This window comes from Gopherus evgoodei, chromosome 3 (assembly GCF_007399415.2).
Source record: "Gopherus evgoodei ecotype Sinaloan lineage chromosome 3, rGopEvg1_v1.p, whole genome shotgun sequence".
Taxonomy (NCBI): Eukaryota; Metazoa; Chordata; order Testudines; family Testudinidae; genus Gopherus; species Gopherus evgoodei.
Window position 1 is genome coordinate 46,158,372 of NC_044324.1, and position 22,369 is coordinate 46,180,740.

A 22,369-nucleotide genomic window follows, 5' to 3' on the forward strand; every position below is an offset into this window, starting at 1 on the left:
TGGTGTTGGCCCTGTTTTGTGCAGGGAGTTAGACTAGATGATCTCCTGAGGTTTCTTCCAACCCTAATCTTCTATGATTCTATATTAGGTCAGCCATTTTTCTGTATCAAACCTGCAGCTCTCTATTCTAAATTAATATATTTTAAAAATTCTTGCCTGAAATTTGTGGACAGTTCTCCATTGACTGTACAAACTGTTATTTTAGATGTTGTTGCATCTTTAATTTTTAAAAAGGCTCCCTGTACTCTTAGTGGGAGTAGGAGACGGTCATACTAAAACTCATTGAAACTAAACAGGAAAATATAGCCAGGTGTCACCATTTCCCTAAGTGACTCTTTGATGTTTGTAATGTGCCGGGTAGAGTTCTTCAGGGAGGCATTTAATTGTCATTTCACACTAGTGTTCCGTTTCAGAATATAGGACAGAAAAACAAAGGTTAAGGTTATTATATTAAAAAAAACTATAAATATTTTATTTTATTTATTTGGTAATATTCATCCAAAGGATCCCCAAATGCTCTCCAAACTTTACTTTTACAGGAATCACTTTTGTTTCTCACTGAATTGCAGCCAACTGTGTGGAGTAGAACGCAGAATCTGTTTGAAAGTACCTAACGGCACTAAGACAACAATTTAGCATAAGACATTTACAGAAAAGCCATAGCCAACTGAAACTGCTGAAATAAGAAAGGTATGTAGAATGTATTTGTGAAGGCCATTGCAATGTAATTAATACCAACACTCTTGCAAGAAAGAAAGAAGAATGTGAATTTACAGCTCTTGAAATTTTATACCCTAGTAAATAATACTGCATGTGCTATGGAATTATTCCAGATTTATACCAGCATCAATGAGAGCAGATCCTAGTCATGAAGTCATTAAGCAAAATCACTTTCAAATTACAGATACATATTCTAAAAAACAAATACTTTGGTTCATATTTCAAAGAAGGGCATATTTTTGCTTTCATCTAAATCCAAAACAGTTGATCAACTTCCTTCACACATGTTTAAAAAAATATAGCTCTGTTAGTGTTAAGGTTAAAAGTTTGTTTGTTTGTTTATTTATTTATTTATTGCCAGAGTTACTGTGTTGCTAAAAACACAGATCCTCAGCTGGTGGAAATCAGCATAGTTCTGTTAAAGTAAAAGGACTTACACCAATTTATCTAAGCTCAGGAGTTTGCTCACAAAATGCAATACGGTTCGCATTAAATTTTAATTGAATTGTGGAACATTTTGCTGGCTTTGCATCCTCTGCAGATGTAGAAAGTGGCTTTCTCTCCACTACTGCAGCTTCAGTAGACAGGGTCTGCCACTGCCTTCTCCCTTCTCCACCCACATTAGGAAATCTAACACCAGCATCAAAAGAGCACAAAGACCAGACTTTGCTGGGTCTTGCAAAGCTAGAAGGCAAAGGAAGGTTTCTTACATCTTCTCCTTGCTTCTTGAAACTCCACATAGGGCTAAGCCCAATTCAGTCTTTTAATTGTCTTATGGTACAGGGATGGTTTACTGTTCTAAACACATAGGTTCAAATCACACATCACTTCATTTTCTCAAGATCAGTAAACCGCTGTCCATCTTGTGTTTTTTTGGCGGGTGAAACCTTAGAAACTGACATCTGGGTTAAAAATCCAATGGCTTTTCTTTTGTTTGTTTCCTGTAAAAATAATCATTTGTCTTGGTGTCCTTGGCCAAAATGCCCCATTCCATGCTTATGGTATAGGTGGGTTATCCCTTCCCAATCCACAGCTGGGTGCATTTCATTGTGGGACCCTATCAACAGACTTTGTAACATGCTTTGGGATCAAAAGTGCTAGGAAACTGTAAAATATTATTAAAATCAAACTCATTAACGGTAGAATAGAACAGATTATGTTTTTAGCTCCTTTTCCTCTTACCTTTGTTTTACTGTCAAAACAGGTGAATCCCAAGGCAAAGTCAACTGTGAAACACAGAGTTACTCCTTGCCAGCTGCACATATATGTTTTAGACTGGAAAAAATATTAATGTTGAGAATACAGTTTTATTATTATTATTATTTTTATCCAATAACAGTACATCTTATTTTCTGTTTGTGACAAGACACCAAGCCTGTAACCATAGCAGAGAATTATAGCAGTCTATTGATAAAAAATTAAATTCTGTAAAAATAATATATATTTACACCATATTATCAGAGATTGGTTCACTTAGGCTGGTTGTTTTTTTTTTAAAACAGTTCTTTAGAACCTGGCCTGATCTGACCTATGCCTATTCACTACAAAATGAAAAACTAAACAATCCAAACTAAAAAGAACCATTTGTAAAATTCTCTGAGAGAGATTTTGGAAGACTACTTAGAACTGACTCGAAAGGGTAAATTTATTATATAATAATTGGTTCTCACATAGTTTCTAACAAACTTTGTGTACATAATCAAATCACTGGCAACTGTCTAACTATGAGATCAGTATCTGCCTGCTTCACCTCTCTGTCTACTTTAACTTTTGAAAATAGTCTTTTTGATTTTGCAAGATTTCATTGAACCTTGTAAAACTACGGTAAGGTGCCACTACAGTACCAATGGTTATTACTAAACCAATTAACTAGCACTGCTCTCTTGTCAGCTGCTGAAATATGAATGTTAATTCTTTGACCTCTTTTTGGGGTTAAAAAGAGTTTGAGGTTAAACTTATGAAAGTGTTTTACAATTAAAAGTCTATTCACATTTACATTTACCTCTATCCATATCTCTAATAGCGTTGGTATTGCAGTTACTGACCAAAATACACAGTGTGCACATTTAACATATAATTATGTCTTCATGTGAACTGGATTCAGACTGTAAAGACAGGCAGTCTTCAGCACTCTCAGCTATAAATTTTAAAAGGGGCTTGAAGGTTTTCACATTGACAGCAACAGCAAAAATCCCACTGACTTCACTGTATAGAGCTTTCCAAAATGTTTAATATAGCCTCTTGATTTACTAAAAGCTGGAGATTTTCCAAGGGAACAATATCTGGTTCTCATATTAATGTCTCATAAGCAGCAATGTCATCTCATCTTTAGAGACTTATTTAATATTTTATACCTGGATAATCTTTTTGAAATGCCAGACCTCAAAAAAGAGGTTTTAACGAATGGTTTGTAGGAAATTAGTAAATTAATAAAACTCTAGGTAGAAAGTTGATCCTTTTGGTTTTTTTTTTTTAAAAAGCAGTAAAGCTTGAGATGTTGAAAAATAGACATTTTGACATATTCCTGAATTTTAGTATTTATTGCTTTTGAAGTTTCTCATTCCAATATTTAAAAAAAAAATCTTATTGTTATGATAAAAATACAAATTTCTGTCAAACTTAGTGATAGTCTAACATAAAAGGAACTTCAACTGAGTTACAACACTGACATTTTATATAGCTACGTTTTTAACGGTTGCAGTTGATGTAATTCATCTATCAGTACTAGAGCTGGTTGAGTAATGGGAAAAAAGATTTGTGAATAAGCAGTTTGATTTTGATTTGCTGTGGATCATACTATTGGCAAGAATATTAGTGACTGCCATTAAATTATTAACATGTTTACGAGTCTCCAGAATTTCATATATTCATTATAAAATGTCATGAATTGTTATTCACCATTTGTTCTACATTATTCTTCTACTGAAAAGATTCTGTCATCCAGGACATGATTCAGCAAATCATATAAACACTTGCTTAACTTTATAAAGATGTTTTAAAAACAGGAAGCTGAAAAAAATGGCACATACATAACCAATTACTGAATACTAAAAGTGAGCAGTTCGCAAAGAATTAGCCTGAAATATTTGGTGAATATTGAAGAGTTATGCACCTAACAGAACTGGTTTGCAAATGACTTGCAAACTAAAATACAAAACAAAGCCAAAAAGACAAAATATGTCACTTTTTCAGTTTGATAAATACAGTGTCATAGATCTAATCAGGAGCAAACTTCATTAAAGACATGACATAGTCTTGTCCCAGAAAACATCATTCAACAGAAATACTTGGAGTTTAGCTATATCTATTAGGGGAGAAAGTTGATGTTTAACCTGAAAGATTATACATTGCAAATGCTCACTGACTTAGAATCTGAATGATCTTCAAAGGCCTTAGTTTGGAGGTTATTAAACACTTTCATGATGTGGATCACATATTAACAGAGATCTTGAGAGGATCACCTCCTCTCCCATTCACCAAAGCCTAGACCACCATCCCTTTCCAGTCATGACTGTGACAACAACCTTCCTTTATGTTTGTGATTGCACAACATCCCTCTGGATGACTACAGCAATCGCCAACATGGAAATTTAATATTAGGCACCCATTTAGTCTATTTTTAGTTGTCTTTTACTGAAATCAATAGAAATTAAAGCCTAAACACCTTTGTGGATCTGGGCCTATGTCTCTAGCCAGCTCTTGGCAGGTCTAAGCAATGTTCCACAGACCACAGTTTGAGAACTTCTAGGAGAGTTATTGACAGAGGAGGAAAAAATAGTGTCACGGGTGTCACTGGCCCTTTAAAGTGAAAGAGGCCACTACACCTGTGACTTGTCAGCTCACTCCAATTGGGCTTAAAGGAGGGCATCTGGCTCCGAGATGGAAGAGAGACCAGTTGAGTCTGAGCTGCCTGAAAGCACTGACAGAGAAGCAGAGAAGGTTGGTAAGAGCTGCCTGAGGAGGGAAAGGAGAGACCGGAGTGGGAGGGGAGAGAAGTAGGAAGAGAAGCAGCAGCAGCAGCAGCCAGCTGGTGCAGAAAGCCACTGGGAAGAGCAAAGGGTTAATGATGAGGACTGATCAGATCTGAGGAACCCTTGCCAAGTTAAAGGAAAGCTCGTGCAGAGGCCCTGATGAAGAAGGGGATGAAGCGGGTTAATGGTGAATCTCAGGAGAAGATTTAGGCAGGGAGGCCTGGCTGAGTGGGACACCTGACTTCGGGCTATGGGGAATGTATCACAGGAGAGAAGCGGGTCTTGTAACTCTCAATTTGATGGCCTGGAGAGTGAGACCCTGAAACAGATGCTCAAGACACTGGGACAGAATGACCAATGACTCTGGTGGGTGATCTGGAATGGTCACACTTAAAAAGGATTGAAGAGCTGCTGTGTTATAATCTTGTTTTACTTTGGGGATTTGAAAGAAATTGTTTTTACTAAGAGGGATCTGTGGACTATGACACTTTATAAATAAAAGAGGTTGAATTTGCCATCAAGAGACAATATTCCTTTGTATGGGTCAATTCCAAAGGGAAACTAAGGCAGTTATTTGTCATGCCCCAGCCTGCTTGAAGAGGGTGCTCAAGGAATGCTCCACCTTGTAACATATAGGTTATATTAAAATATCTTCCTTGTTTATATGAAACAACATTTTGTGAACTGCATTCTGACACCTGCTTATTAGATGTAACTCAGGGCATGCATGTGTAAGTTAGTGCAATTTTTCTCTTGTCCCAAACTAATTTATTTCAAGATTTCTCATTAAAAACAAATTTCAGACACACTGGAATATTTTAATGTTGTGTTTTCCTCAATGTGAACCTTCTGCCTGTAAAAGCAATCCATCACCACAAAGGAGTGCTCCATAAGCAGCCACACCATTACAATGACATACTATTTTTTCCCACAGGACCCAAAATTCAGTGCACAGGATGGACCTGATGAAGAAGGGGATGAAGTGGGTTAATGGTGAATCTCAGAAGAAGATTTAGGCAGGGAGGCCTGGCTGAGTGGGACACCTGACTTCAGGCTATAGGGAATGTATCACAGGAGAGAAGCAGGTCTTGTAACTCTCAATTTAATGGCCTGGAGAGTGAGACCCTAAAACAGGTGCTCAAGACACTGGGACAGAATGGAATAAATCCAGGTTGTGTTGTTAAGGAAGCTGTTATCTGTAGAGCCACTGCCTCATTTGTTGCAGAAACTGGAAAATGTGTAGTGAAGGAGGGAGGGGAATTTAGGAAGAGAAAGGATGGTCCCATGGGTGAGGCATTTGAATGCTGCCCTAAAGAACTGGATTCTATCCCTGATTCTGCCATAGAGTTCCTGTGTGATGCTAGTCAAGTTGCTTAAATTCAACATTTCACAGGTGGTCACTAATTTTGCATTTCTCATTTTCCAGAAGACTAGAAGACTGAATTCAGACCCTGTGTCCTGTCTTGCACTGAGCACTCAAAGCTGCTACAGAAATCAATGGGAGCTGTGCTTTGAACATACAAAGTATTCTGGAAAATCATGTCCTAGGATACCCAAAATTAGAGGATACTTTTGACTTTAATTTCTCTGTACCTCAGTTTCCCACTTGTAAAATGGGGACAATAATATCCCCCCATCTCATGGAGGTGTTGTGAAAATAAATTAACTAGTAGTTTTGAAGCATTCAGATACTAAAGAGATGAGCGCTTTAAAGAAGCTCATGAGAAAATTAATAATTCTGTCTTTAAAGCATGGTTCAGATAAGGCAGAGGTGGGCAAACTACAGCCTGTAGGCCACATCTTGCTCAGCCTTGGGCTAGACATGCTCGTGGAAGACAGACTCTCTGGGGACTGTAGGTCTTAAAATCTTAAGTCTTTACTGACTATGTGCAAACTTCAATTTTCAAAGGCTTAGAACTCAGACAAATCTGAAATTTTAATAAGGATGGCAAAAGGTACACCCTGGACATAAATACCATCCCCTGCAAAATTTCAAGTTGCCACTCTGAAGCATTAAGGGGTGTGAAAACATTTCAAATGAAACGTCACCAAGATTTTAAACTTGGCCAAAACAATGTATTTTTCCTTAGCCTTGTTCTTGGAAACAGATGAACTATTTTGTTGAAACTTCCAAAAATATTACAGCTTCAGGCATTCACCAGGCATGGACAAGTTCAGTCCAAACAGTAAAAAATTAGCAGATTTATAATTAGCTGAAAAATAGGATCTCATAATGAGAAGAGTCTGGCAGCCCTAATAAGAGGTTGTGCTATCACACTTGCTGTCATAAACAGATAGTTAAGGGTTAATGTCTCTTTTACCTGTAAATGGTTAAGAAGCTCAGTAAACCTGGCTGACACCTGACCAGAGGACCAATTGGGGGACAAGATACTTTCAAATCTCGGTGGAGGGAAGTCTTTGTTTGTGCTGTTTGTTTTGTTCTTTGTTCGTTCTTGGGGCTAAGAGGGGCCAGACCTGCAACCAGGTTTCTCCAATCTTTCTGAAACAGTCTCTCATGTTCAAAATAGTAAGTACTAGCTATAAAAGGCAGATTAGTCTTATGTTTGTTTTCTTAACTTGCAAGTGTGTATTTTGCTGGAAGGAGTTTTACCTCTGTTTGCTGTAACTTTTAATCTCAGGCTAAGGGAGAGGAAGTCCCTCTAGTCTATATGATCTGAATACCCTGTAAACATTTTCCATCTTGATTTTACAGAGATAATTTTTACTTTTTCTTTCTTTAATTACAAGCTTTCTTTTTTAAGAACCTGATTGATTTTTTCCCCTTGTTTAAGACCCGAGGGGATTGGGCCTGAACTCACCAGGGATTGGTGGGGGGAAAGGAGGGGGAGGAAAGGTTAATTCCTCTCTGTTTTAAGATCCAAGGAGTTTGGATCAGTGTAATCTCTCAGGTAACCCAGGGAGGGGAAAGTCTGGGAGGGGGAAAGGAGGGGGAATGGTTTATTTCTTTTTGTTTTAAGACCCAAAGGGTTTGGGTCTTGGGTTCCCCAGGGAAGGTTTTGGGGGAACAGAAAGTGTGCCAAAACACTATATTTTTGGCTGGCGGCGGTGCTATCAGGTCTAAGCTAGAAATTAAGCTTAGAAGGGTACATGCAGGTCCCCACTTTTGGACGCTAAAGTTCAAACTGGGGAAAAATACCTTGACATGGTGTGCAGCGGGTAGGATTTCTAGGAGCAAAAGCCAGTAGGATTTTTTTTCTCTCCTTTCTGGCTGCTTGGAAAGCAAGCTGAGAGGATTGGGATTTAAAAACCAAAGCCAGTGAGTTTTTTTTCTCTCTCCTTTCTGGCAGCTCGGATAGCAGCCTGAGGGCAAAGGTGTTTTTTAACAAGGGTCTTTGTTAAGAGGAGGCTCGAGCTGTGAGCCAGCATACCTCCAACCAGCAAAAGCATTTGCAAGTGAATTGTTTTTTTTTTTCCTTTCTACCTCTCTCGGGTATAGCTAGTTAGAAAATCTCTGCTAACCAAGCAGCCCTGAGGAAGCAGCCTGAGCTGCAGCATTCCAGTCAGTAAGCTGCAGCGGGGGCAGCAGCACAAGGAAGCAGGAACAATGAGTTCCAAGGAAGCCATTAAACAGGAACGGGCAAGGCTAGAAGCCATAAAGAGAGACCACGAACATAGGAGACGGATGGAACTAATTAATGCAGAAATAGCCAAGGAAGAAGCGGCCCACAAAAGGGAACAAGAAGCCAAAGAGGCTGCCTACAGGAGAGAAATAGAGAGGGAAGAAAAAGAAATGGAAGAGAGAGAAAGAGAAGAAAAAGCCAAAGAGGCTGACCACCAGAGGGCACTGGAGCTCCAGAGGGAGGTCCACCAGCAGGCCTTGGAATTAGAAAAGGCTAAGCAGAATGACACAGCCAACCCTAACAACCCTTCTCCAGGTACTGTTCCTCATCCCAGGAAATTTCCCACCTACAAGGCAGGTGATGACACTGAGACCTTCTTAGAAAATTTTGAAAGGACCTGCCATGGGTACAACATTTCTGCAGACCAGTACATGATAGAGCTGAGGCCACAGCTCAGTGGACCCTTAGCAGAGGTGGCGGCTAAAATGCCTAAGGAACACATGAACGATTATGAACTTTTTCAAACCAAGGTCAGAATCAGAATGGGGCTAACACCTGAGCATGCCCGTCGGCAGTTCAGAGCCCTAAGGTGGAAGCCAGAGGTGTCATTTACCCGACACATCTACCACATTGGAAAGAATTGGGATGCCTGGATATCAGCAGCAAATGTTAAATCTCTGGATGAGCTGTCCCTCCGGATGCAAACGGAACAGTTCTCAGAGGGTGTTCCTGAGGAAATAGAAAGGTACATCCTAGATGGGAAGCCCAAAATTGTAACCGAGGCTGGGGAGATTGGAGCCAGATGGGTGGAAGTGGCAGAAAAGAAAAAAGCTACTAGCAAGGGGAGCGAATATCACAGGGGGCAAACAAACAATAAACCCTATCACTGAGGGCAACCCAAGACCCCATCTACAACCCAAGGAAAGCCCCAGACTCCCTATTGTCCCACCTCACCAGTCTCCAGCAACCCACCTTGACCCAGTGACCAGTCAGCTGGGTGATGCTTTAAATTTAATGAACTGGGACATATAAAGGCCAACTGCCCCAAGAACCCCAACCGAGTGCAGTTCATTACACCAACATCACACCAAAAATCCCCAGACACAGATGCCTCTCAAATACCCTCGGAGCGAAGGGAAACTTTGAGAGTGGACAGAAAGAAGGTTATCGCGTGGAGAGACACGGGGGCACAAGTGTCAGCTATCCACCAATCCTTAGCGGACACCAAGTTCATCAACCCAGAGGCCCAAGTGACAATTTACCCATTCATGTCAAAATCTGCAGACTTGCCTACAGCTGAACTGCCTGTCCAGTACAAAGGCTGGTCAGGAATGTGGATTTTTGCAGTCTATGACAATTATCCCATCCCCATGCTACTGGGGGAAGACTTGGCCAACCAGGTGAAGCGGGCCAAGAGGGTGGGAATGGTTACACGCAGCCAAGCCAGGTAAGCTTCCAAACCCATCCCTGTTCCTGAGCCGTCCACAAGGGCCCCGTCTGTGTTACCAGAGGCCCCGACAGAGGTGGTGGACCCAGATTCCCTGCCAACGACTGCAGCAGCCACTGTGCATCCAGTCCCAGAACTGGAACTGGAAAAGCAACCAGTACCAGAACCGTTGCCAGCACTGACTCCAGTGCTTGCAAACCCATCTCCAACCCCAACGCCAGAGGGTGCCAGTGGGCCTGAACTGGCAGAAGCAGCAGTCAACCCTACCCAAGAGGCTCAGCCAGAGCCTGAACTATCGTATAGTGCACCAGCAGAAAGCGGTTCACCATCAACGAACACAACCCCATCACCTACATCGCTTCCACAGGGACCAAGCCCAAGTCCACAGTCTAAGGAGAAACTAGTGTCTCCAGCCTCAAGGGAACAGATCCAGATTGAGCAGGAAGCAGATGACAGCCTTCAGAAGGCTTGGGTGGCAGCATGGAGCACCCCACCGCCTCTCAGCTTTTCTAACTGATCCGGGTTTGTTGTAGAACAAGGACTTTTATACAAGGAGACTCTTTCTGCGCCTGCGGGAGCTCCGCTGGAGCCGCCTGCCACCCTCCCGGCAACCAGCAGAGCACCCCCCTTGGCATGCCGCCCCAAGCACACGCTTGGCGCGCTGTGGCCTGGAGCTGGCCCTGTTTCATGACAACACAATTTTTATTTGCTCAATTAAAAAAAGTATCTCTTTGATACACAGGAAAATGGCCATTATAAACGTATTCTGGTGATTTATATCCTGTAAAAATTAGTGAGCTTTGCAAACCACAAAGAACAACAACAGTTAGCACTTTACAATTCTGAAACATCGAGCAAACATTAACCGAGGGCTAAAAACTACTGCTATTAAAGTCAATGGCAAATATTGCACAGTTTGTCTGTCACGTCTTAAGTCCCCCCAAATGAATGTATTAGAATTTATCCACAACATTAAAATAAAAGAGGAATTGAAGATTTTAAATGGAACATTCAGAACTTTCTCTTGAAAAGTATCTCTAATACAAATCTAGCAGATGTATGCTTTTCCGCAATGGTAGAGGTAATGGAAGGGCTGAAGAGAAATAAGTTAATGAAATAGATATAACATTTTAGCAAAGGCCCTAATCCAGCAAAAAACTGAGGAAGTGAAGAACTTTATGAATGTGAGGAACACGGTGGAATCCAATGGGACTACGTGTGTGTGTAAAGTGACTTGTGTGCCATTCTCTGATGGATTGGGAACTAACAATATCACTTAATTTGATTAAATTATAATTTTCTTTCAGAGAAATTAATTACTTATCCAAATCTAATCACGAGGCCAAGGCTGACAGTTTGAACTGAGAATATTTGTATATAGTAACACAGACACTTGTATCTGTCCCAAATAAATTCTTTTTATTATTCTTATTTTTAAAGCAAACTCATCTGAAGTACAGAAGAAATGGGAGGAAGAGCTGACAAACACTGCTAGCACAGGAGCCGAGTGAGTGTTCTGTGCTGACAGTAAGGACCAGAAGTTTCTGGCCATGGAGTCTTATCACTAATGGGGCACTGAATGGTTTTTGCAGCTGACAATACTTAAATAAAGAGAACATATAAAAATGTTATTTTCTTATTTTGTTCATTTGTTTGCCAGTACACACACACGGCAGGTTTTTCTAAAGCATTCAGGCCTCACCAAACTCTGCTCCCATTGGAATCATTGCCCCAGCCACACAAGAAGACAAGATAAGATGCAAAGGATGTGGGCAAATTAGGATGCAACTTTATCAACTCATCTGGGAAATACCTGCCAATAAATTGTACAGTACAGATCTGTTCTCTCCTTAATCTTTTCTACCTACTTGGGAATGGCTGCCATCAGCCACTCCTCTCTCCTTTCCCCCAATTAGCTTGGCTGCCTCCTCTGTACTCTCAGATAGTTAATTATTCCCTCCCAAACATCAGTGAAAAATATATTCACTCCCCACTCGGACATGTGTTCCCTATCTTTCCTTTCCAAGGTGACCATGGGCTAGTCCAACTCTGACTCAGGAGATGACCCCAAAAGAGGGGGAATGCTTAAAGGAGCGATGATCCTTTTTCTTCCCACTGGCCAGACAAAAAGCCCCTGCATTCAAGCCTGAGGGGAGTGCAATAGTAAAACTCCTGTTGACTGAGGAACAGAGTTAGGCCAATACTGTGTTTGAAAATCCCATACTTAACATATAAAATCTCTGAGAAGGAGGAAGCAGAGATGAAGAGAAGAGTATACATTCAATATAAAGGACAAAGAAATATTACAGCACACTGGATATAATATTGTGGGAGGGATCTAGAACTAAAGTCCTTAGATGTGAAGAGACTGTAGAATCTTGCTCAGTAATGTCCTTCCATATATAATAAGCCCCAAAGAGATACTTTTTTTGCATAGTTTGAAGCTTACAAAGGGCTAGAATACAAAGTACATGTATTTTTGACTTTTAATGCATCCTTTTGAATTTTTCTTATGTTAACATTTCTATTTTTCATATAATGCATTTTGAATAAGTCTGACTCCTTGCTAATCATTGATGTGACATAATATTTTAAAAAATATATTAAAAAGGGTAATGATGGAAAGGAAACACATGGTATTAATAAACATACATTAAGCGTATAATTAATAAATACATCTTTCTTTCTCCATTCCACAGATGCAACCCACTTAAGTCAGGTGGGTGCCCTAACCACACAACTAGAGTCATTTCCTGACCCCTCTACCCACATATCCATTTCATTATTTATCCACAGTGGAACAGCCTCAACAAGAGAGTTCCATATCAGACTATCTTAGAGCTCAGTGGTTAGAGTGCTCTCCTGAATGGTGGGAGACCCTTCTTTGAATCCTTTCTCCTGCTCTACGAAAGGGGGAGGGGAATTGAACTTGGGTCTCCCACACCCCAAGCAAGTGTTCTAACCACTGGCCTAAATGTTGTATGGTGCTGTAGGGTGGGGATTTAGACCTGCAATGGCACAAGGTTTGACCTTGGCCCACAAAGGCCACAACATCTCACCTTATCACATTAGCCCAAGGCCCATCCCCAAATCACAGGTCTTTTACATCTGGGAAAACGTTCATTTTCTTCTTTTAACTGTACTGGAAACTGGCTACAAGTTGCAACAAATAAACACCACCTCCCCATGGCCACTAAGCATGTTCCTACTTAACCCACTGTGGCTTGAAGGGGCTGGGGGGAAGGCAAAAACTCCCTGATCCTCTGCCAGTTGGCCCACAGGAAAAAATTCCTTTCTGACCTCCTAAACAGGCAGCCACACCCGAGGCATCTGTCGGGCTGGGTTCCCATTCCTAGTTCAGGTGGGTAGGGTGGGCAGAGGCTCCACATGGCCCCTGCACTGAGCTAAACTCTAGGAGCTGGGAAATGATAGCCACTCTGCACCCCTTTCTCCCAGCTGGCCAAGGGTGCCAGAGACTCCCAGGGGAGGAGCTACTATTGTCCCTTGGCAAATGCCTGCCATCCTTGCTACTGGGACTGTCCCCCTTTCACTACCAGCCCCATCAATTTCCCCCACCTGTTGATGTGGGTGGGTGGCATTTTGATTCAGATGTGATTATTGGGCCCAAGTTTCTCGCTATACCAAGGCTGTTTGCAATAGGGTCAGTGAAATCTGTCTATATGCAAGTATACGGTGCCATCACTTTAAAAATTTGGAAATCCGTTAGTCTGAGTATCAGAGTGTCAGAGGAAGTGCAAAATATCTTTTCCAATGTCATGGCCATGGCAACTCTGTTCAGGCTGATTAGATAGACTTAAAGAAATGCTTTATTAAAGATTGTTCCACTTTGCATGAAATAATTAAATATTCATTGAAGCAGAGACTTGAACCCCAGTCTCCACTCTCTCTGTGAAGCAGATTCCCAGATGGTACAAAGCAGTGTAGTATCACTCTAGTCAATGGAATGATTTAACCAGCTGAAGATCTGGCCTGTTTTAGACATATCTGGATTGGATCACATCATGAGCTTTTCTGCTATTTTATGAAGTGACATGTGAGACAGACGCACTATTATTTACCAGTCTTTATCCAGGAATAAGCAACAACAGAAAGGATTAAGGGTGAAACTGAGGCCTCATTGAAGTCAATGGCAGCTTCGCGTTGATTTCAATGGTATCAGGATTTCACCTCAGCTGCTGAATTGCCAGTCTAACAGCAGAGGAAGTCAGACTATGTGGGCCTTTGTTCTGGTACCACCCAAAGACAGACTTGCCCTCACATGGTGCAGCAGCATTCCATATGATTTCAACAAATGGTACACACATACGTGTGGATTTACCAGGCTGATATTTAGCTGATTCGCTATTATTTGGATTTTTGTAGACAAGTAACTCTGACTAGTGTCTAAGAGAATGCAAGAAAACAGAGCTGAGAGTACATGCATAGGGCAAATGTCTGAAGACTCGCATGGGAAATATCAGTGTGAGATTAATCTGCTCATTAAATGGAATGATGCTTTTACTAAACTTCTGGGGAAAAAGGAAGTATAGATTTTAACAAAAGATGATTCTCAGCCATGCCACTTAGTTCTAATCTGTATTTTACCAGACTTCAAAGGTGCTTGGTTTAGGGTTCTTTTTCAGATGGAACATTCCTAGAAAATATAATACAGAACAACCTTCTTTAGAGATTTTAAATCAGACAGACAACAGAATTTTACATTATAGCAGGGATATAATTCTCTATGTATGAATATGAATAACTTCTAGAATCCTATTGGTTTAATTCCTAGTCAATTCTACAGAACTCTCCCATAATATAATAATAAAAATAGACGCAGACCAGAAGATTCAGATCTCGATCCAAACATTTCCAAAGTTCAGAGGTATTTGGATTTGTGGTTCTGATTTGGACCACCTAGGATTTAAAAAATTTGCTAATACTCATAAAATTATATTCTGGTTTTATTAGCACTGTTACTGTCCTTCCACTACACATTAATGTGTTGCATTGTGAATTATGTGTTAAATGTCAGCTTGTGTTCTATTTTACACAAAAAGAATAAAATGTACATATGCACAGCTAAATTATATCACATTTAGATAATATTTTATCATTTCTTTAATATCCTTTTCAGATTGAGATATTCTAGTCCTGTTTACAGTGTAAAGAGGTACATAACCTGAAGCTTATAATTTAGCACAGTATATTAATGGCTGAATTATTCAAAGTTTTTGCAAACATATTTACAGTTAATTCATAGGGTCCTCAAGATTTTGCTGTTGTTCTTTGCATTAGATTCAAAATGAATCAGGCTTCAATGATATATCTAAAAATGACCAGGTAAATTGGAATTATAGTAAGCTTCCTGTATATAATTAAAACAATCTAAAATTTAATTGTGTAATTAAACTGGTGCTTCTGGTAACAAACTGATAATTATCTTTTAATGACTCTATAAATCTAACCTAATCTGATTGTTATTTACTATCTCACCTGAATTTATAGTAGGTTTTTGGTTTGCTTTTCAATGGAGAGTATGGAGAAAATTTTCAAAGTAGTTTATGATGCTCTTCCTGTTACTAAGAGGAGTTCTATGCATAATTCTGCTTCATATAAAACTGCTTCAAATTTAAAGATAATGATAATACTTGGCAACTTTATAGCACATTTCGTCCGACTATACATACCTTGTATTTTAAAGATATTCACTAAACTTCACAATACATCTGTTAACCCTATTTTTATTCATTTTCTTGGTTGCTTTCTTCTCTACAAGGGTTGGAGTACAATTGATTCATAGATTATAAATCCAAAAGGGACCACTATGATAATCTAGTCATCTCTCCTGCATGACATGGGCCACAGGTCTTCCCTGAATTAATTTCTGTTTGAACTAGAGAATATTTTATAGAAAAATAATCCAATTTTGATTTAAAAATGGCAAGTGATAGAGAATCCACTAACCTTTGGTAAACAGATCCAATGGTTAATAACTCTCACTTTTAAAAATGTGTGCCTTAATTCTACCGTAAGATCTCTGGCTTCTGCTTCCAGCCATTGGATATTGTTGTATCTTTGTTGGCTAGATAAAGGAGCTCTCAATTATCAAATTTCTGTTTCTCATGTAGGTACTTAGGGCTAGATTCACCAGGGGGACTTAGGCGACTAAAGGGGCAGTTAGATACTTAAATCCTCAAATCTAATCTGTAAGCACCACTGGCATTCACAAAACCACACTCAGCTACTGCCAAGAGTCCCTTAGTACCTAAATTTCTGCCAGTGGGCATGTGTAAAGCTGCCTAAATCCTGACACCACAAAGCTGCTCAGCACCTAAGTCCCAGTGAGATTCATAAACTAAGCAATACCCTGTTAGTTCGCCTTTTGGGCTTGAGCCAATCTCTGTTTCCGGAACACACCTAATCCACACAAAAGAGAAGGTGGAAGATTGTCCTATACCCAGTATCCCAGTGGTTAGTGCACTCAGGTGAGATGTGCGAGATGCAGGTTCAAATACCCACTGTGATTTGAATCAGGGACTTGAACCCAGGCTCTTACGTGTTCTGGGGTGGAGATCTCTCAACCTTTTTGAAACTGTTCCATTTGGTATAAAATACATAGTCACTGGGCCAGAGAGAGAATGAGAATGCCTCATCATTGGCACACTCACCTCGGAGACCAGGGATCCAGTCCCTGTTCCAATGAATATTAAAATATTTTATACAAAGGGGAAACCATAAGGTGTGTTACTTCAGATCTGTGGTCTTTCCAGGCCCATGAGAAATGCCTAATGACCACAGATGGGAACATAATTTGAAGGGGGCAAGGAGACAGCATGGTATTGGCAAGGGACATGGTATCTCTAAGCCAGCCAAAAAGGACGATGGTTGATAGAATTGGTGCCACTCCTGGGCATTTAAATGATCAAGTTTTACTGGCACAATATTTGTGGAAAGCAAATTCCAAGTAGCATGTAGGAGTATTTATAAAGACTGAAGTTTAAATCTGTATGCACAAATATTGTCACCACAAATGCTTTCACACTCAGCCAGTAAGAGATCAGACACAATATGTAATTTATGTAACCAGTTGTTACAACCCAATCCAGTCAGGAGCAGCGCCAGGGTTTTTGGCGCCCTAGGCGGGGGTCCTTCCGAGTTCCCAGTCGTTGGTGGCAATGTGCGGCTGGGGGGGTCCTTCCATGCTCCCGGTCTTCGGGGCACTTTGGCGGTGGGTCCCGGAGCGAGTGAAGGACCCGCCGCAGAATTGCCGCCGCCGACCAAGAGCGCGGAAGGACCCTGGCCACTGAATTGCCGCCAAAGGCGGCAAAATGCCGCCCTCCCAAATCCTGGTGCCCTAGGCGACCGCCTAGGTCGCCTAAATGGAAGTGCCAGCCCTGAATCCAGTTCAAACGTTGAATGCTAAGAATCGAATACTCCTGCAGAAAACACTTTGCTGTTAATCCATAGACTAAAAACAGGTGTAAACATTCATTGAATAAACAACAGATACATTCACACAAGGAAATAGAGATATGCAAACAGGTATTCATTCCATCAGAAGAAAGAGATATTGAATTCATCATATTTGCATATTATTCATTATTAATTAGTTGCACACCTCTGTTAATTATTTACATGGGTGAAGTGAAATACCACAAATTAAGTATACTATTGTTGAAAAAATTAGTTTGTTTTCATAATTTGCAATATATATATCAATGATAGCAGAGGAATTTTCTTTTTTTCATGTTGGAAAATCCTGGAACATGCTTTTTACAGTTGAGATATTTCCCCTCCCTCAACTTGAGATATTACACAAAAATACTGAGGTCAACAACTTAACTGTCATTCTCAGGCTTACTAGGGAGGTTAATTCTTCTGATCTTCATGAATCATAGGATTCTGTGACAACTGCCAACCTGTTGAGTTATAGCATCAAAGAGAAAAAAAAAGGTCTTGGAGCTTCTACCATCCATTTGGACACTATATCATCATTAATAAAAATACAGCAGACAATGGATAAAAATGCGACAGCCTTAATGAAGCTTTCTACGTGCACTCAGCTAAAGCTCAACATCGGATCTAACTTACAGTATGTAGTAACTTATACCAAATAACTTTTTTTGACCAAACAATATAAATGATTTATGAAATCAAGTTATACAACTGCATCAGTACTGCAGGGAGCAGTTTCATTTGCTTCATGACTTTTTGCTACAGCTCTCACTGGATATAACATTTATATGGTATTTTCAAGAATCTACTTTATTATACTATTGTAAAAATACAGAACAAGTATTTGTTGATGTAGCCGAGATATTTTTTGGAGGAAGCCAGCCTGGGAGAATGGGTCTGCTTAAAACAGAATGTTTGGATTCCTACATTTCATCTTGCATACAAACAAAATCTCTGAAGCTCTGAAAAGTTCATTTCTCACCCTTACTCCTCCATCATTTCTCAAACAACATGCATATACATTTACTGGGGCTCGCAGAATTTCCTACACAACTAGAAGCAGGAAGTAAATGTCTTGGATTTGATATTTAACCCTATTTTTTTGTGTCTGTAATTGTTTTAACTCCAAGCTCTAGACAACTGAGAGAGAGAATATTCTCTCTTCCTAGTCCTTACACTGACTACAAGGATTCTCATGTACATGCTAAGAGAAGGCTTTTGCCCAGACATTCTTTCAAAGTATCCTTTCTGTAAGATAACTCCCTCACTGTGAAACCCCAACATTCATGAGCTTCTGAACTTTTTTTTATCCTTCTGTTAGCATCAAACAGCAAGTACAAACCACAATCCTAACCACTTTCAATTCAAGGGCAACCTCCTTTTGGTTGAATTGTCCTTGCCACTGTCTCACAAATTGGTGGTTTCCATCCATTCACTGAGATGCACTCCCATAACCCCCTATATCATGGACATATCTTCCTCTGCTTTGGCTTGATGTTACTAGATACAGAAATGAAAGATGCCATTCTGTCATGATATTTAAAGACTTCTGCGCAGGTCACAAAACCTGGGGGGATAGCTCAGAGGTTTGAACATTGGCCTGCTCAACCCAGTGTTGTAAGTTCAATCCTTGAGGGGGGCCACATGGGCATCTAGGGCAAAAATCAGTACTTGGTCCTGCTAGGAAAGGCAAGAGGCTGGATTTGAGGACCTTTTAAGGTCCCTTCCCATTCTATGAGATAGGTATATTTCCATATATTATTCTGCCATCCTATCCTACACTCAGCTGACAACCAGATAATTCACTTTGAACAAAGCAGAGGGAGGGGAAAAACATAAGAAAGGAGTACAGATAGAGAGAGTAGGGAGTGCTGGAATATCCATCCCGGAGGGTTAACAAACAGTAAGGAAGTCTGGAAACAGCATCAAATCTAGATACAAAGCCAAATTTGAACATTTTGAATATTGCATAGGTGTGTGCTTAAGGGAAACTCATGAGGGTTCTGTGATGCTGCACTCTATATGATTTTATGAAAATATGCTAATATAGCTGGAATATGCTTCATGCAAAAGGTCTCTTGTAAGGTATCATTAAAATTTTATAAGCTACTGAGTGTCATCATCTTATTTGTATAAATGTACTACCCTTGTATCTGAAACTAGAAATATGAAATATAACTCTGAGGGCCTATTGTAATTATGCAAAGTGGGGGCCACTAATTGTGGTTTGGAATCTTGATGATTCCCAACAGCCAGAACAATTGACTGCAGATGTCTCTGTTTTACAGTACTTGCAAGTATTCCTGAAGCCTTACAGTGACATGTGATCATGTCATCTGACCTGGAATCCATCTTTAACCTGGTGTCTTTCCACTGAGAAGGAGGTGGGAACCCAGAAGGACAAAGGATTCCCGCCTTATGCAAAAAATATGTGAATGGGTGGAACAGAACAAAGAGGGGAGCCATCATGAAAATTCCTCTACCACCTGAGCTGGAACAAGGGCTGTGCGGGGGAAAAGGATTGTGCCCAGACTAGGAAGGCGTCCAGTCTGTGAAAGAGACTTATTGAAACATTTTTCAGGGTGAGATTTTTATCTGTACTCAATTGTATTACTGTATTAGGCTTAGAGTTGCATGTTTTATTTTATTTTGCTTGGTAATTAACTTTGTTCTATCTGTTACTACTTGGAACCACTTAAATCCTACTTTCTGTATTTAATAAAATCACTTTTTACTTATTAATTAACCCAGAGTATGTATTAATACTGAGAGGGGAGGGCAAACAGCTGTGCATATCTCTCTATCAGTGTTATAGAGGTCAACAATTTCTGAGTTTACCTTGTATAAGCTTTATACAGGGTAAAATGGATTTATTTGGATTTAGACCCCAATGGGAGTTGGGCATCTGGGTGTTAAAGACAAGAACACTTCTGTAAGCTGCTTTCAGTTAAATCTGCAGTTGTGGGGAAGTAATTCAGACCCTGGGTCTGTGTTGGAGCAGACGAGTGTGTCTGGCTCAACAAGACAGGGTGTTGAATTCTCGAGCTGCCAGGGCAGGAAAAGAGGGGCAGAAGCAGATTTGGCACATCGGTTGGCAATTCCCAAGGGGGTTTCTGTGATCCAACCCATCACAGGTTCACTGAGTCCCTTGTTAAAATTCTGACTGGAGTTCACCCCATCCCTCTGTCTGGATAATGTTAATTCTTCTATATAAAGGATGACTGAGGCTCCTGAAAACAGTTCTGAAGAGCAAATTTTTTGTTTTTGGATTACAAGTGATAGGTATTTCAAAAAACTCCAAGTGAAAATGGCCCTATTGAGACATAGGTCTGAAAGGTCTAATACCCTACCTGTCCAAATTATCCTGCACTCTACTGTCGATACTTACAAGACAAACATTTCAGCGAAGTGCAGTTAATTATGTTCTCTTTCTAAGGGCTGTTTCCTCCTCTCCTTGGTTATGGTTATAGGAAAGTCATCGTTTTTCTTTGAGTTCATTGGATCCCACAGTGCCTGGCTCCCTACTCTCTGCTATCATATGCACCTGATAGCCTGAACATAATCTTCTCAGAGTATAATTTTGTGGTAGTCTTTTAAAAAGAGATTAGCAACACACCACTTGTATTCCTGCTATCCTTAGCATGGCTGCCATTGCCAGAAGATATTTTTAAGATGCACAGATTATCTTCTGCAGTTTCCAAGGGCATTTTACACATATCCAAATTTACATTAAGATTTCCTCCCCACCACTGTAATATTTTATATGAAATGAAAAGAGAAGGTTCCCAGTAACCTTTGCTCTCAGCATTATAAACACTTCACAGTCCTGCACTTAAAACAAGAAACTATCCTGGAGCTTAAGGGAATGAATTAGCTCAGCTGGACTAAGTAATTAATCAGAAATATGACCAAAAGAGTTCAGAGTTATATATTTACATGTCTTGGAATCCTTATCTTAAAAGTTAATGCACAATAAATCAGAAAGTAATTTTTCACAAACCGCCATTTTGACTTGCATGCCTTTATTCAAAATATTTATGTGAGAATACAATTGCCAAAAATAAGTGAAATAATGATGTATTTATAAGATTCTGAAAGGTGCATTTCTCGGATGAGTCCATGAAAAAGCTCAGTTTGAAAGAGGGCAATTAGAAGCATATGGCAAGTCGATGTTTAGGAGCACTATGGAGGAACCAAGGCTGATAAAAATTGGGAGGGAGCTTTCGGGGGCTTCAGTATCAGAGGTATAAAACTGTCAGAAAGTTGTAAAAAATGTTTATAAACTTGGAAAGGGAAGTATGTATACAATCTAATGCTAAGATGTGTCCTGTAGTTGCCAACTTAAGATTTGCTGGCCATTGAAATATGCAGCCCTTCTTCATTTCCAGTGATACTAGTGTGTAATACTAAATTTCAGACACCATTTTTGCTGCTGTTGACTGCTTTGGAGGAGAGGACCATCCCAGCTGAGAGCTTGCTAGCACCTAATTTTACAGGTGTTTATATAGTAAAAGAGGGACTGAAAGGCTAGAGACTGAAAGGCTTGTATATTTCTCATTGCTCCTGAGGAAATGCTGCATTTCTCTGAACCAATTGCATGAAATACTAGCTTAGGGAAAGTTTGTATGTATATGCAGAGCAGGATGGAACTTAGGGATGGGTCCACATTGAATCTTGGGCCTTGCAGTGAGGGACCAATTGAACTGCTTTGCTGGAGACTTCAGACTGGCTTGAATGAATGAATGGGTGAAGGATCATCATTCTACTATGTTTGTCCAGCAGTTTGTTGAATTCAAAGGAGACACTGTTGCACATGAAGTCAATAATTGTCCCTTCACTTAGAGATCTCCAGAATTTTCCAGGACAACAGATTTTGACACTCAAAAATAAGCACAGCAGAAATGTATCATCAAAAAAATAGCTACAGAGCCATTTGATTCTTCCTTGTTATTCTCCACTTTAGTTATATACTGTCAGCTTTTCACACAGCTGATAAATAAGACAACTGTGTGGTAGGTCAGAAAGATCTACAATTTCTTGAAGAATTTATGTGGGAAGAATTTATATAGTGAGCATGTGTAGTCTCAACATCTCCCAGAATCCCAATGATTTTTCAAGCCTGCTCTCAAGACATTTTGTGGAACAAATCAATGCGCACAAATGCAAAAAATAAAATAAAATAAAATAAAATA

The 22,369-nt window shown here is 40.0% G+C and overlaps 1 protein-coding gene across 1 annotated transcript in view; it reads right to left on the reverse strand.

Annotated features, from left to right (window-relative positions):
• SNTG2 (syntrophin gamma 2) overlaps nucleotides 1-22,369 on the reverse strand; it is a 522,138-nt gene that overhangs the window by 18,653 nt on the left and 481,116 nt on the right. Inside the window, exon 15 of the mRNA XM_030555522.1 lies at nucleotides 1,903-1,995. Coding sequence (XP_030411382.1) covers nucleotides 1,903-1,995 — 93 coding nt within the window. The remainder of the gene's footprint in view (nucleotides 1-1,902; nucleotides 1,996-22,369) is intronic.